General features: G+C 33.3%; 1 protein-coding gene across 3 annotated transcripts in view; it reads right to left on the reverse strand.

Annotated features, from left to right (window-relative positions):
* Window positions 1–4118: 4118 nt before the first annotated feature.
* LOC111903843 (uncharacterized) overlaps window positions 4119–14206 on the reverse strand; it is a 31107-nt gene continuing 21019 nt past the window's right edge. Inside the window, exons 3-12 of one of the 3 annotated variants that reach the window (XM_052764600.1) lie at window positions 6406–6488; window positions 6157–6283; window positions 5959–6019; window positions 5361–5458; window positions 5189–5273; window positions 5003–5126; window positions 4789–4890; window positions 4657–4689; window positions 4402–4483; window positions 4119–4315 (exon numbers count right to left, since the gene is read on the reverse strand). In XM_052764600.1, the coding sequence (XP_052620560.1) occupies window positions 4439–4483; window positions 4657–4689; window positions 4789–4890; window positions 5003–5126; window positions 5189–5273; window positions 5361–5458; window positions 5959–6019; window positions 6157–6283; window positions 6406–6488 (758 nt within the window). In that variant the 3' untranslated portion in view covers window positions 4119–4315; window positions 4402–4438. Of the gene's footprint in view, window positions 4316–4401; window positions 4484–4624; window positions 4690–4788; window positions 4891–5002; window positions 5127–5188; window positions 5274–5360; window positions 5459–5958; window positions 6020–6156; window positions 6284–6405; window positions 6489–14206 lie in introns of all 3 variants that reach the window. The other 2 variants (XM_023899588.3, XM_052764599.1) reach the window with 2 other exon arrangements.

Genomic DNA, 14206 nt, shown 5'->3' on the forward strand with positions numbered 1-14206 from the left:
TGAAAGGTGTTGTGGATACCTTCCAGTTCAGGTGGTAATTCAAGCTTGTAATCATGTTTCCCAATCTTCTGAAATACTTTGAATAGACCAATAAAATGAGGACTTAACTTCCCTTGTTTTTTTGAATCTGATAAGTCCCTTCCATGGAGAGACTTTAAGTAGCACTTGGTCACTGACCTCAAATGTTATTGGTCGTCGCTTCATATTTGCATAGCTCTTCTGATGACTTTGAGTAGCTAGCATTATCTCTTGGATGATTTTTACTTTATCAACGGTCTGTTGAACCATCTCAGGACACACAAAGTATTTCTCTCCTGCTTCTAACCAACAAAATGGTATACGACACTTCCTTCGGTATAATGCTTCGTAAGGAGGCATCTTGATGATTGAGTGATAACTATTGTTGTAATAAAATTCGGCTAATGGTAGGTGATCATCCTAACTACCAGTGAAATCTAAAGCATATGCCTGTAACATATCCTCCAATGTTTGGATAGTTTTCTCTCTCTCTCTCTCTCTCTCTCTCCGTCCATTTGTGGATGATAGGTACACAAACATAACTTCTTACCAATTTCTTTTTGCATAATCTTCTAGAACCTAGAGTTAAATCAAGTGTCCCTATTAAACACGATCGATAAGGGTACTCCATGAATTTTGACAATCTACTTCACGTAGGTTTCTGCCAACTTCTCCATAGACCAGTTTTCTTGTTAGGCTACAAAATGCGTACTCTTTGTCAATCTATCTGCTATAATCTAAATCATGTAATGACCCTTATTTTTCATTGGAAACTTGGTTATGAAACCCATGGAAATGTCATCCCACTTTCCCATGGGTGCTGGTAGAGGTTCCAAGTCTCCATATGGCTTTTGATGTTGTGGTTTTTGATATATATATATATATATATATATATATATATATATATATATATATATGTGTGTGTGTGTGTGTGTGTGTGTGTGGCAAATTCCTCCAAAAACTCACTTTTTGCTAGAGCTTTTATCGACTTTTGAAGGCTAAGAACCTACTTTGAAACTTGGAGTTGCACAAGATCAATTAGAAGCTTGAATTTGACCAATTAAAATTGAGATATTTTATCTTTATTATACAAGTAAACATTTTAAAATGTAAATGTGTCCAATATGATGTTGGAAGCATATTATTACTAAATTTTACAAAAACTTATAAGTTTTGTAATCGTTTTCATTTTTGAAAACTGTAACGAACCAATTTGCCAAAAATGAAATAAATTGGTAAAATGAAAGATAATCTAACTATTAGTATGAGCAAATAGACATGTTATAATATGACATCTGTTGAATTGACACCATAAACCTTAAGAAAATCACATTTAGCCAAAGTAGCATGCTTAAATGAGGAAAATGTCAAAAGTGTATAAATAAAAATTGATTTAGGTCATATGAACCTTTATACACGTTTAAGACATTGTTGGTACATGTTTTGGACTTTATAAAAAGGAATTAAGAATATTTATGAAAGAAAATGTGTAGTTGGTAAATTAGGACAAATGGATAAAAATGTCCAAAATGAATACTTTGCTATAACAAGGCACATGTAGCTGCCTATATGAATTTGAAATGTTATTGTCATGAGTAAAATATAATAATCATAGTATCATTATAAAAATTAAGAATAGAATGTGAAAATAAAGAAATTGAATTAAATGGTAAATATAAGAAAAATAGCAAAAATAGGCGTAAAGTCTTATTAGAGATGTTTGGCTATCAGAATAAGTAAAGAATATTAATAGAATAATTAGATTAAAATATTAATTAAATAATCAGAGATTTAAAGCAATTTACTAAAGTAAAGTAAATTAATATTTACTGAAAATTTTTCTGCCGTTCAAAAAAAAATATTTACCGAAAATGTAATGTCAAATGCTAAAAGTGTTGGATTAAGTGTCAAAGGTCTTAAGTAGTTTGGTATATTCCTTGTGAATAATAATAAAGTCATTTTTAGACGCCCCTCGGAAAATAAATAGGATTGATATTAGAAAAGAATTATATGATTTCTTAATATATTATATGATTAATATATTAATTAGAAGTAGTAATAATTAATTAAGAATTAATTAGAATTAAATTAATTATTGATTTCGGATTAATTGGAATTATTTATAGGTGTAAGTGTTAGGATACACTTGTTTAATAGTTAAATTAGGGTTTTTGGAAGACTCATAATCAGATAAGGAAACCAAATTTGAATAAGAATAAAATATTATTATTTTATTACTCAAATTCAAGGTTTCTAGGTTATCTGGCAGGTATATATAGGGGTGTACCCTACCAAAATTGACATACACATGTATACCTAGAGAATTTGATGTTCTTCTCTCTCTACTCTCCTAATTTCGATCCTAGGGTTTTTCTAGGGCTTCGGTGTGACACATTAGAGGCTACCACACTATTAGAGATTTTCACGGAGATTTCAAGAATACTTGTTTAGCTTAATTCGATTTAAGAAAATGTATCTTTTCTAACTTGTAATTTTTTATTACAATAGGTTTAGTTTTGTTTCATAAAGTACGTTACTATAATAGTGAAAATAATAGAATATTTTTAGCTTGCAAGTACCCATATGTGTTTATGTAAAATTCCGCATTTACATTGTTTTTGTAACCTAAAGACCCCAATAAGAAAGAACTTGCAAACCCTCATGATGTAATAATCTAGCTATAAATTGATACTAAACTATATGAGTTGAATATAGCTATAATTTAATTCCATATTTGAAAGTAGTTCGCCTAAATATAGAAACTTTATATTATGTTGATAAATAAAGGGTTATGAAATGAATACTTTAGGTAATGAAATCCTAAAACATAATATGTAATGCTTGTAGAGCCCTTTAATGATGGAAAATGCCAATATTGACAATTGACAAGTACGAATCAAGATTTACATCGAAATGAGAAACATATTAGAGACTAGATGTTATATAGTGTCATGAGGGGAGTAAAATAAGGATTTATCCCATATTATGGTACATGACATGATGAAATGTTTGGTGTTATAAAGTCGTGAAATAAATTATTATTGATTACCAAGCAATTCTATGTCTTTTAAATGTGAAATCTTACAGTACAATTGATTTGTTTATAAAATGAATTTAAAGATAGTATGTTACTTTATTTAATGTTTATGAATCCAAATTGCTTTCCCATGATTTTATCATAGTTAAAGAATGTCGTTTCATTAGACATAGTTAGTACGCAAGCATGTGTATATCAAAGCATATTGTGTATAATAGAATTGCATAAAAGAAAAGTGGTGATCATATATACATGGAATGTAATTACTTAGTAAAGTAAAAAGGTCTAAACTATAAAGATATTCCAAGATTGGGCTAAGCTGGAAGGCTCCATTGGGATGGTACCTCCCGTCACAAAGTAGATTTCTATAAATGATGATACCTTAATATACTGATTATTCTTCTTGGTAAGTAATGGTAGGGCGATTTCAATCTACGGCCTAACCTTAAGATAAAGATTCAGCACATAGCCGAAAGCAATGGTAATATGATTCACTACATAACTTAAAGAAATGGTATTATGATTCGATGAATAACCGAAATCTCATAGCACATATGAACCTAAAAATTGGGAGGGCTCGATAGCTTTTCCATTTTAATGTGCCCATTCATAGCATATTGTATATCTAACATTAAGCATGTTTAGAGTATATGTTTGATTTATTATTTGATAACTAATGTATCTAAAACACATGCAGACCATGAGATATTATTGACTTACATACATTTTTTTAATTGCCATGTATTTTAGGTTTATAATTAAGGAAATAAAAGAGGCTAGTCCTTAGAAGAGGACATTTTGTAAGATAAAGAAGAAGATGAAGTTTTGTATATTTAGAGGAAGTCATGAATATTAGTCCCATTAATTTCTTTTGGACATGGTTTGTAGTTATACTTTCTTCTCTATAGTTGTGTATGATGTAAGTTCTAACCCCTAAGTTTCATTATAACTTTAAAAGAGAAATGTTTTGTCAATTTTACAAGATATAACTTCATGCCATAAATTTATTTACAATGATATGGTTTAACAACATAAGATTTTGATAAAAGAACACTATTACAAGTATATAAAACATGGGGTGTTACATTTATTAGATATTCATGGTAGATGTATATATCAAGTATTTAATTATATATGGGAAGACAAGTTTGTAAAAGAAAAATGAATTGAATAATATTACTTGTTAATTGTAAAATTAATTGTTCCTTGTGCAGCACGTTCAAGCAAAAGTTTTCGTGCTTCAATGGCGATCCCTTCAGGCTATTAAAAATACATAAAATAGTAAAGGCATTTAGGCATTCTACTTCTATAAAACCAGTTAATTTGATTATGTAAAGAATCTATACCTCTTCTGGAAACCATATACCATGTTGTGTGCTACCCTCAAGAACAGTAAGAGCAAATGCATCTATTGAAGTCCCAATTGATCTAAAGACACCATTTATATGTATACGTCATTTTTAAAAATGTTGATAATTTTAGCACACATAAAACAAACTTCTCATCCATGGTTGTAATAGACCATCATTTATGTTTTTCCACATGAGGTCTCGGGAAAATAGGACTCACATGGAGTAATTTTTATGGCTGAAAACACTAACCATATGTTCTCCACCAACACACTCCAAATCAACCTGCTCAGAATCAAGTTATAATAAATAAATTAAAGACATGAGGTTTATATTAGTGAAGAATGAAGATGATTTAAAAAATAATATTTCATAATAGATTACTCTCAGTGCGACACGTTCCCCAACAATTCCATCTAAGGAGCGAACTATTGGATCAAGTAACCAAACAATCTCTTGTACTTTGTTTCGGTTTCTTAGGAGTTCCTTAAACATTATATGGAAACATGTAAAATGCATGTACTTTTTTTTTTAATTTATTGTCAAATATGATATCAATGTAGGAATATAAATTTCAATCTATGAATGTTCATCTTACAGATGGAATGAAACATGCGATTACATCAAGTGCCCAGTTCCATAAAAATGGCTCAGTTCCAAATCGAGCACTAACACTTGGAACTCCTAGGGACTCATGGGTACTTGTCACCTTCGGCAAATTCCTGATAACAAACAATGTTACATAAGTAAGCTAGTCCTTCAAAGGGTAACACCTAAAACTTACAAGAGATACACATCTTTCTTCCCAATTCCTTTTCCGAAGTTAATGTTAACCATTCCACTATACGACCTGTATTTGATTTTGTTTCCTATAACAATAGTTGATTAAAATTGGATTATATAAAATGGGACTCATATACAATAACACATAATGGTATATTTTCCCTTTGAATCACCTTTACTATATGTAATAGCCTCCTCTCCAAGAACTAGTATACTTGAGGCTAATAGGGATGGGCCGACACCACCTGTTCCTGCTGTGTAGTAGTAAAATCTGAGACAAAAACATGTTATCATATAATATTTACTTAAGGTCCTATATATTATCATTTTACAAAAAAATAACTTAATTACCATTACCATAATAACTTAATTAGTTGGCAAGTGACATTTGGACCAAAGGTAATTGCAACATCATATACATCTATGGTCCAATTGGAGGATGGCTAGAAGACACATCCATGATTTTGGCATGTGAGCTAAGCATAATTATATCGTCTTTCCTTATATATTCCTATGTTGTATACTATGAAAAATTCCCCTTCGTAATGGAATACAACTTCTAATTCCTATAAAAACAAAGAGTATAAGTGATCTAAATCACATTGTTTAAATAAGATTAAGTGTATACTAGTATTTGCTCATTAACATTTTGTATTTTTCCATATTATGGAAATTAGAAATAGTACGATGTATAGGAAACATTGACTGGGTAAATAAACAAAATCAAGGAGAAAAATACATGAATTAATGTAAAAAGAATGTGAATAGCACCTCAACTGTTCAGGCTCATTATTTTTGCATTTTGCAATACGTACTAGCTCTGCTGCCAGCACTGTCATGATGTATAATACATAATACATAATACATAATACATAATGTTAATATCTAATATGGAAAGGAAAAAAGAATAGTGAATGACACAAGATGCTTCATTAAGAACATGTAAATGTCTTGAAGTTTGATATGTACCATTGCTCACTCCTGGATACATTCCACAAGTAGTTATCGCTGAAACTTTAGCAGCTAATGCTTCATTCTTATATGCTTTTGCACGCAAGGCATAATTTGTATCATCGCACACATCAATATATGCTGTCTAAAAATGGAAGAAAATTATTAACATAAATTATATTATGTGAAATGGTATAATAGTCTACACTACAAGCATATTTGAAAATCATAGATTTCTAAAAAAATCAAGAAATCTTGTGTTCTTACCTTGGCTTGGATGGCAGATTCTAGGACTTTGCAATTTTGTGTTTGTTGGAATGGCCCTGCAGCATGTACCACAAGATCCACACCTAAAAAGGTAGAACTATTAGAGATATTGTATTTATTGTATCTTTATCTTGTATATTAGATATTAGATATTATATATGATTGTTTTCCATGTTTATATGGATTCTTGTTCGTACTCTCTCCCTGTATATGTCATACCAGTTGTCAATGGAAATGATGGTTTAATATACTCCTTTATGGTATCAAAGTTTCCTCCTTTCAAACCCTAAAATCCACATCTCATCCACAAAAAGAGGTATTACGATAATGACTACATGATTTAAATATCAATGCCAAAACCATCATCTCTTCAGCAAGTTAATGTAGTAACAAACATGTAGAACAAGGTGCTAACTCTCGATGGCTCAAAGGTGACCTAATCATCTTGGGTAAAACTGTTCAAGATCTATGAGCATGGTTATAAGGTTTTTCATCATATTGGTGGTACCCATGTACTTTCCAAAATCGATGACCCATATGAATCCTAGCACAATATTGATGCAATAGTTCTATAATGGATCTACAGGAGAATGATGAACTACGAGTATACGTTATTGACACTGAATCCACCACCTATGAAACCTGACAACAAATCAAGAAAATATTATTGAACAACAAAGGCTCCCATGTAACAACCTAGCTTAGAAAATGAAACCACAATTCTGAGCATAGCCTTATTCTCGTCCACGGACAATTATTGCCAACATTTGAATGATTTAGCAAATTAAATAATAAATGTCAACAACCTGGTCAATGAGTTAAAAATTATCCACCACGTCGTTTTTGGTCTCCTTATTAAATACAATATGGTGGCTTCATTTTCAACAAAAAGTCTCCTTATGTAGGACACAACTTTCAAAATGCTCCAATTAGAGCAACACTGAAAAACAACATCCCAAAACCATACAATCCCCACCATGCTTATCCAAGACGCTATCATCATGGGAGACAAGCAACTAATCTCGGCTATGGATGATATGTCTATGGAAATCTGAAACCACATACCGATCATGGGCTTGGTGGGCTCCTCAATTGTCTCCCTATCTGGCCCAACCTCTTTTCTGATTGATCCCATGGCCCATTAATCAACGACAACCTACTGTCACTCAAGCTTAACAACCCATTACCCATGGCCCATTTCACATACTTAACGGAACCATATCCAGTAGGCCCCACGACATAGCCAACAAAACTGACTCAAAACATATCTTATGATTCTCTTAATCTGAAAATTATTATGGTTGAGTTTGAAGTCATGCATCTAAATCAGCCGACTCCTTCATGGTACATGTGGATTCCAGAGCATCGTCTCATATAACCGCTGACTTGAGTAAAATTACATCTGCTTTATTTGTTTCTTCTATACAATCTATTTTGTGGGTAGTGGACACAATATACCAATCAAGGGATCTGATATGCCCGACACACCAATACCTAATAAAACTTATCACCTACGAAATATCCTTTAATTTCAACATATACTTAAGAATCTTTTATATGTACGTAAATTCATTCGCAATAATTTTTCTCACAAATTTGACACTTTAGTGGCTTTTTTTGTTATGTAACTTAAAGACTGGGAGGATTGTTTCACACCACAACAACTTGAGTGACATTTACTTATTCACGACACACACCACCCCATCCATTTTTCTCACTAGTTCGACTTTTAATTTATGGCACAATCACTTCGGCCACCTAGGGACAACCATTTTTTAATTTTTTTGTTATTCGTTCTTTCATTTCATGTAATAAACATGGCTCTTCAGTTTTTCATTCATGTATAATATTGACTTATAAACGTTTACCTTTCATTGATTCATCTTCTACTACGTTTTCATCATTTGATATCGTTTATTGTGATCTACAAACCTCACCCTTAACAAGCAAATACGATTATAAATACTACACGGTCCTTATTGATAGTTACACATAGGAATGACAACGAGGCGGGTTCGGTGCGGGGCATGGTTTCCCAAACCCGACTCGATATCTTTCGGGTATCTTATCAGGGCTCCATTGGGTTTCGGGTTTTCCCGTCGGGTTTCGGGTATTTTATCGGGTTTACAACAATTCATAATGAAATCTTTATTCCGTTTTAGGGTACCCAAATATCTTATAAAAAATACATGTTCTAACATCTGTTTTAAATTAAAAATATAATACATCACTTTAATAAAATAAACTGAACGTTATATTAAAAATTATTTGATTTAAGTTTAATGTAATACGTCAAAACATAGAAAAATGATCATTCACACCAGATCGTTAATAACTAAAAAGATTTTTCACAATAAGTATTTTATCTTTGAACGCGTGCAATTAACATCAAAATGTATATATATATATATATATATATATATATATATATATATATATATATATATATATGTATAATCGGGGCGGAGCGGGGCGAGGATAACCCATTCCCTGCCCCAAACCCGATAACGACCCGTTACCCGATCCAAAATGATCAGGTTTTGGGTTTCCCCGTCGGGTTCGGGCTTTTTTGCCATCCCTAATTACACAGAACATGCATGTTGGATCTACCCTATCAAATTCAAACCAGAAACCTTCATCAACTTTACTAAATTATGTAACCTCATTTACACTCAATTTAATCGGAAAGTTAAAACATTACAAAATGACTAGGATATGAATTTGGCAACCATAACTTCAAAACTATCATTATCCCATGGGCTCACATTTCACTTTGTATGTCGTCAAACATCCTCACAAAAATGGAAAAGCAAAATACATGATTCGATACCTCAACAAACTCATTTGTGCCTTACTAGCTCATGCTCATCTCTCATCCACCTTCTGGGTTGAGGGCCTTCACCCTCACTCCACCTTGAGCATATTCCTAAGCTACCAATCTGCAAGGTTAGCCTGCCACACCATGTTTTTTTATAATGATCCACAAACCTCCCATCACAACCCTATACAAACCACCACCCACCACCCCTATTCTCTATTTAGTCCCCACCACCATAAACCCAACCTGCCATCCCGAACATCCTACTCCTCCTACCTTGCCACCCAAAAACCCTCTATCACAACTTACACTTAATTTTATACCCACCCAAACCATGCATCATCATCCCTTGGCCATAAGATTCAAACATAACATTTTTAGACCATGATCACTATTAAAACTCCATAATGCTTCCACCAACATAATATGCATGCCCTTGAAAACGACACCAGTCCCTATCAGATCCCAATTGGTTATTGGCTATGCAACATGAATTTAATGCATTAAAGGAGAACGATATATGGGAACGTTTCCCTTATCCCAAGACTTACCATGTGAAATACAAAGATAAAAAGTATGCTTAGTTGTTCATGGGAAGTCTCAAATTGTAACGCCCGCAAATCTGGGCTAGTCAAATTAGAGGCAATAGGGGTCGAAAACGACTTTTCGACAAAAGATTATTTAGAATAAATAATCTTAATCAAGTTGTAGAGTATGTTACAAGGTTTTCGTACATATAAAGAACGCCGAAAACCGAGTTATAACGAAGAAGTTATGACCCGTTGAAGTTTCGCGACGGAACCGGCACGATACCGGGATGCGTAAATAGTGAATTTACGATAGAGCGAGATTTAGCCTTAGCGATCTAAACAAAAGTCATAGAATATGTTAAACTAAGAACATTGATAAAAAGAACGCCTAAATCTGACTTCGTATGAGGAAGTTATGAACTTTTTCTAAGATTTAGCATAGCAGTGCACAGCCCAAAATCTGAATTTTAGATCGGTCGATTTTTAGCCGACGGGATCTAAATGAAAGTTGTAGTACTCGTAAATACCAACACGTGGATATAAAGAACATCGATAATAGAGCTCGTATGCAAAAGTTATGGACGAAGCTTAGTCCCTACTTTTCGAGCGCGGCGAATTCGATACAGTTTTGTAAATACGAGATAGAATGAGAATTAGCCAACGAGGTCTAAATGAGAGTTGAAGATCTCATTAATAGGAACTCAACGGTAAAAAGACAGACAAAAATGGAGCTCGTATGCAAAAGTTATGGACGAAGCTTAGTCCCTACTTTTCGAGCGCGGCGAATTTGATACAGTTTTGTAAATCCGAGATAGAATGAGAATTAGCCAACGAGGTCTAAATGAAAGTTGAAGATCTCATTAATAGGAACTCAACAGTAAAAAGACAGACAAAAACGGAGCTCGTATGCAAAAGTTACGGACGAAGCTTGGAGACTACTTTACTATACACTTCCTATAAATACAAGGGTGAACTCCTCATATTTTCTTCACACCATAAGCCTTTCTTTCTCTCTCTAACTTCTCTCTAACCTCCCTAAACCCCTCCCAAGTCTAGGGAACCTCCCTATCACGAGAAGAAAGCCCCGGAGCGCCCGACGGCTCCGAGAAGAAAAGCTTTCGGCTCGGAAACGCTGCTCCAGCGAAGCCCGGTTTTTAATAAAAACCCGCTGTAAGTAAGCTACGCCTATAGTATATTTAATATAGATTTTATTTAATTATAGTAACATTGTTAGGACCTTAAAATAATTATTTAGGCTATTATTATGAGTTATATTGAGTGTTATTTAACGCTTATATAATAGTAATAATAGCTAGACTATTAAATTAGTCTCGTCAAGCGTTAGACTAAACTCTAGTGGTAATGATACTAGGTTTCGTCAAGGGATAATTGTTTTAAGAGTAACGAAGTGCTGTCCGAGTGCCGACTCACCACCTTTCAAGTGAGTGTATGGTCCCTTTCATCTTACACATAGATATGAAGTATTTTACGTGCTATGTGTGCATATTATCTGAATACTTGCTGTCTATGTTGGATGAACGTTTTATACATGTTTTAAAGGATTTAAACTGTATACGTATTTTATATATACGAATATGTTGGGTATGAGATGGGTAGATGAATGATGAGAGATAGAAGATGACGTGAGTATACATTGGCAGCTATAGACTTAGTGCCTATGGGACAAACACCGGTAGCTATGGACTTAGTACCTTTTAGACGTTGGTAGCTATGGATTTAGTACCTGTTGGGAATTGGTAGCTATGGACTTAGTACCTATTAGTTAGACGCTGGTAGCTAAGGATTTAGTACCTGTTGAACATTGGTAGCTATGGACTTAGTACCTATTAGATAAAGACTGGTAGCTATGGATTTAGTACCCGATGAATAGACTATAGCAGCTATGGAATTAGTGCTTTATGAACGAACATTGGCAGCTATGGATTTAGTGCCAGTCCTATAACCCTGGAAGTAAGGGACTTCGGAATAAACGAATGCAGGATAGACGACTCTTAGGTTAAATCCTTAAGAGTAAAGAAGATAACGGGGATGGGTAATGGGGTTAATTGTTTGATGATTAAACATAACAATTATATTATTGTGGGTTGAAAACCCTATGTACTCACCAGGTTTCCCAACCTGACCCACTCAGTTTATGCATATCACAGGTGACGAAGTGAAGTGACATTACACTGAGAGATTTAAAGAGATGTAGATCACTAGTGTAAATCATTGTAAGTTCTGTTTATGCTTATGTTTCGGTATTAACGATGACATCCCAAACGTTTTAAAATGAAATAAATACGTTTCCTCGAAAATGTTTTAATAACGTATTTACCATGTTTTTCTGGGAACACATTCCGCAACCTTTTTATAAAACGAAGTACTCTGATTTTCATAAAGCATAAACAAAATCGGTCTTTTCTGGCCGTGATTTTGGGGATGTCACACAAATGCTTGGAATCGATTATGAACACACATTTAGTCTGGTTGTGAAACCCACGACTATATAGATTATACTAAGCATTATAATTTCATGGTCTTACTTGATCCACCAACTCGATGTCATGAACGTATTTTTACATGGTAACATATTAGATTAGGCATGTAAATCGGTCCGGAATTGAAGAAACTGATAACTAAATAAGTCGTAAACTAAGAACCAAAAACCAAACAAAATACCACTACTCGGTTCCAACCCGTTCCGGTTCTGGTTCGGTTCTACTAAGAAATATGCTATCTAAGAGGGTGTTCTGAATCGAAACAAAACCAAAGAGGATGTTCTGAATCGAAACCAAACCAAACTGGACTAGAAAAATCAAAAAGCGAATAAGACGTGAACTAAGAACCAAAAATCAAACTAAATACCACTTTTTGGTTCCAACCGGTTTCGATTTGGTTTTTTATTAAAAAGCTCATCTATACATGAGATAGTATACATGTACTAATCCACAAGTTTTGTGGAAAATATAAAAAACCATATCATGTTTGTGGACCGTGAAAATCATAATATGAGCTAAAACAAACTGCATGGGCATGGTATCAATTGTTCGCTACAATCTATCACGATGAACGAGTTTATTAATAACACTTGTGACAATTTCTTACCTTCTTTTTTACGTCACAAATATCCTCCTTAGAACCTTTGATTCGACATGCTTGAAGACTATCATTGACACCCTCATATGGAAATTTTCCATGACTGGCCTTAGAACTTTACATCATTTTTGGACATTTTAGTGAAATGTGGAAAGCATAGCTTATTTCTCTTACAATACCAATATTCAAGAGGCATGGCAGTTAACAAGTTTGTGACTTGAATGGTTTTCCTTTTTATTACTAGTTCTTGTTTTGATTTTGATCTCCCAAATCTATAAGAAGGGAATCTGGAAATAAATTTAATTTTAGAGAATATGCCAAGAGAGTTTGACAATTACATTCAAGAGGCATGGCAATTAACAAGGGTGGGGTATGTGTCAATAACGAGAGAGATTTTGTCGTCATATGGATATAGAGTCTAATAAGAGTGTTATGATGTTTATGAATGGGGAGTCTTACACTAACACGAACCATATCTTTATACACTTCAGTTCTGAGAATTCACAATACCACGATGTGGTCTTACATTTGCCACGCCGTAGAGTTACTTCTTATTGGGAGGACCCAAAATGCATTTCTCGTCGCCATGTCATGGTTAACATATTGCCACAACGTGGTGGAAGTTCATTATTATTTTTCGCTTTTTATACGAGGCACACTAATGTCCACATTTTTTATACATTTTTCCGGCACCATCCATAGCAGTTCGGTCTAGTTCTACGTCTATATTTAGAGATGTCAACGCTAAGCCACAACAATCGATTCGATCTCTTCACTACTACCTCAGGGAGTATGTTCAATTTTCTCCCTTTTTGCTTTTATGTGATTTATTTGTTTTATGCATACAATGAGGGCATTGTATGAACTAAATGTCGGGTAGGGATTGAAAAAAGAAAACAAGCATGTGGGATTTTAAAAAATTGAAAAAAAATAGAGACTTGAAAAATGGTATAAATTAGAAAAATCTATTTAAATTTTAATTTTGTTTTGATATTGTTGCATGAGAGCTAAGTCTGCAAGTGGTATGTGAGATAATTTGATAAGAATTCTAAGATTTACTTGATCTAATATGTTATAATATATTTGTAGTTTCCCTGTACTAGTGAAATTATGAGACAAAAACACGAACTTATGTAGTTTGAAAGACAAAATATGTTATGTTTTGCATCGTGTACTGAAATATATCTAAGAAAATTTATGTAGTCATTACACATTAGACTAATACATTTATTCAATAAAGGTTGAAGTTAAGTTTCCAAGCTTAAACATATGGTTCCTTTTATGTTTTTTGTTGAAAAAAATGTGTTGTGAAAACAGAAAAAAAAGTGAAAAAAGTAAGTATTGAAAAAAAATA

The sequence above is a fragment of the Lactuca sativa genome, chromosome 6, assembly GCF_002870075.4.
Source record: "Lactuca sativa cultivar Salinas chromosome 6, Lsat_Salinas_v11, whole genome shotgun sequence".
Taxonomy (NCBI): Eukaryota; Viridiplantae; Streptophyta; class Magnoliopsida; order Asterales; family Asteraceae; genus Lactuca; species Lactuca sativa.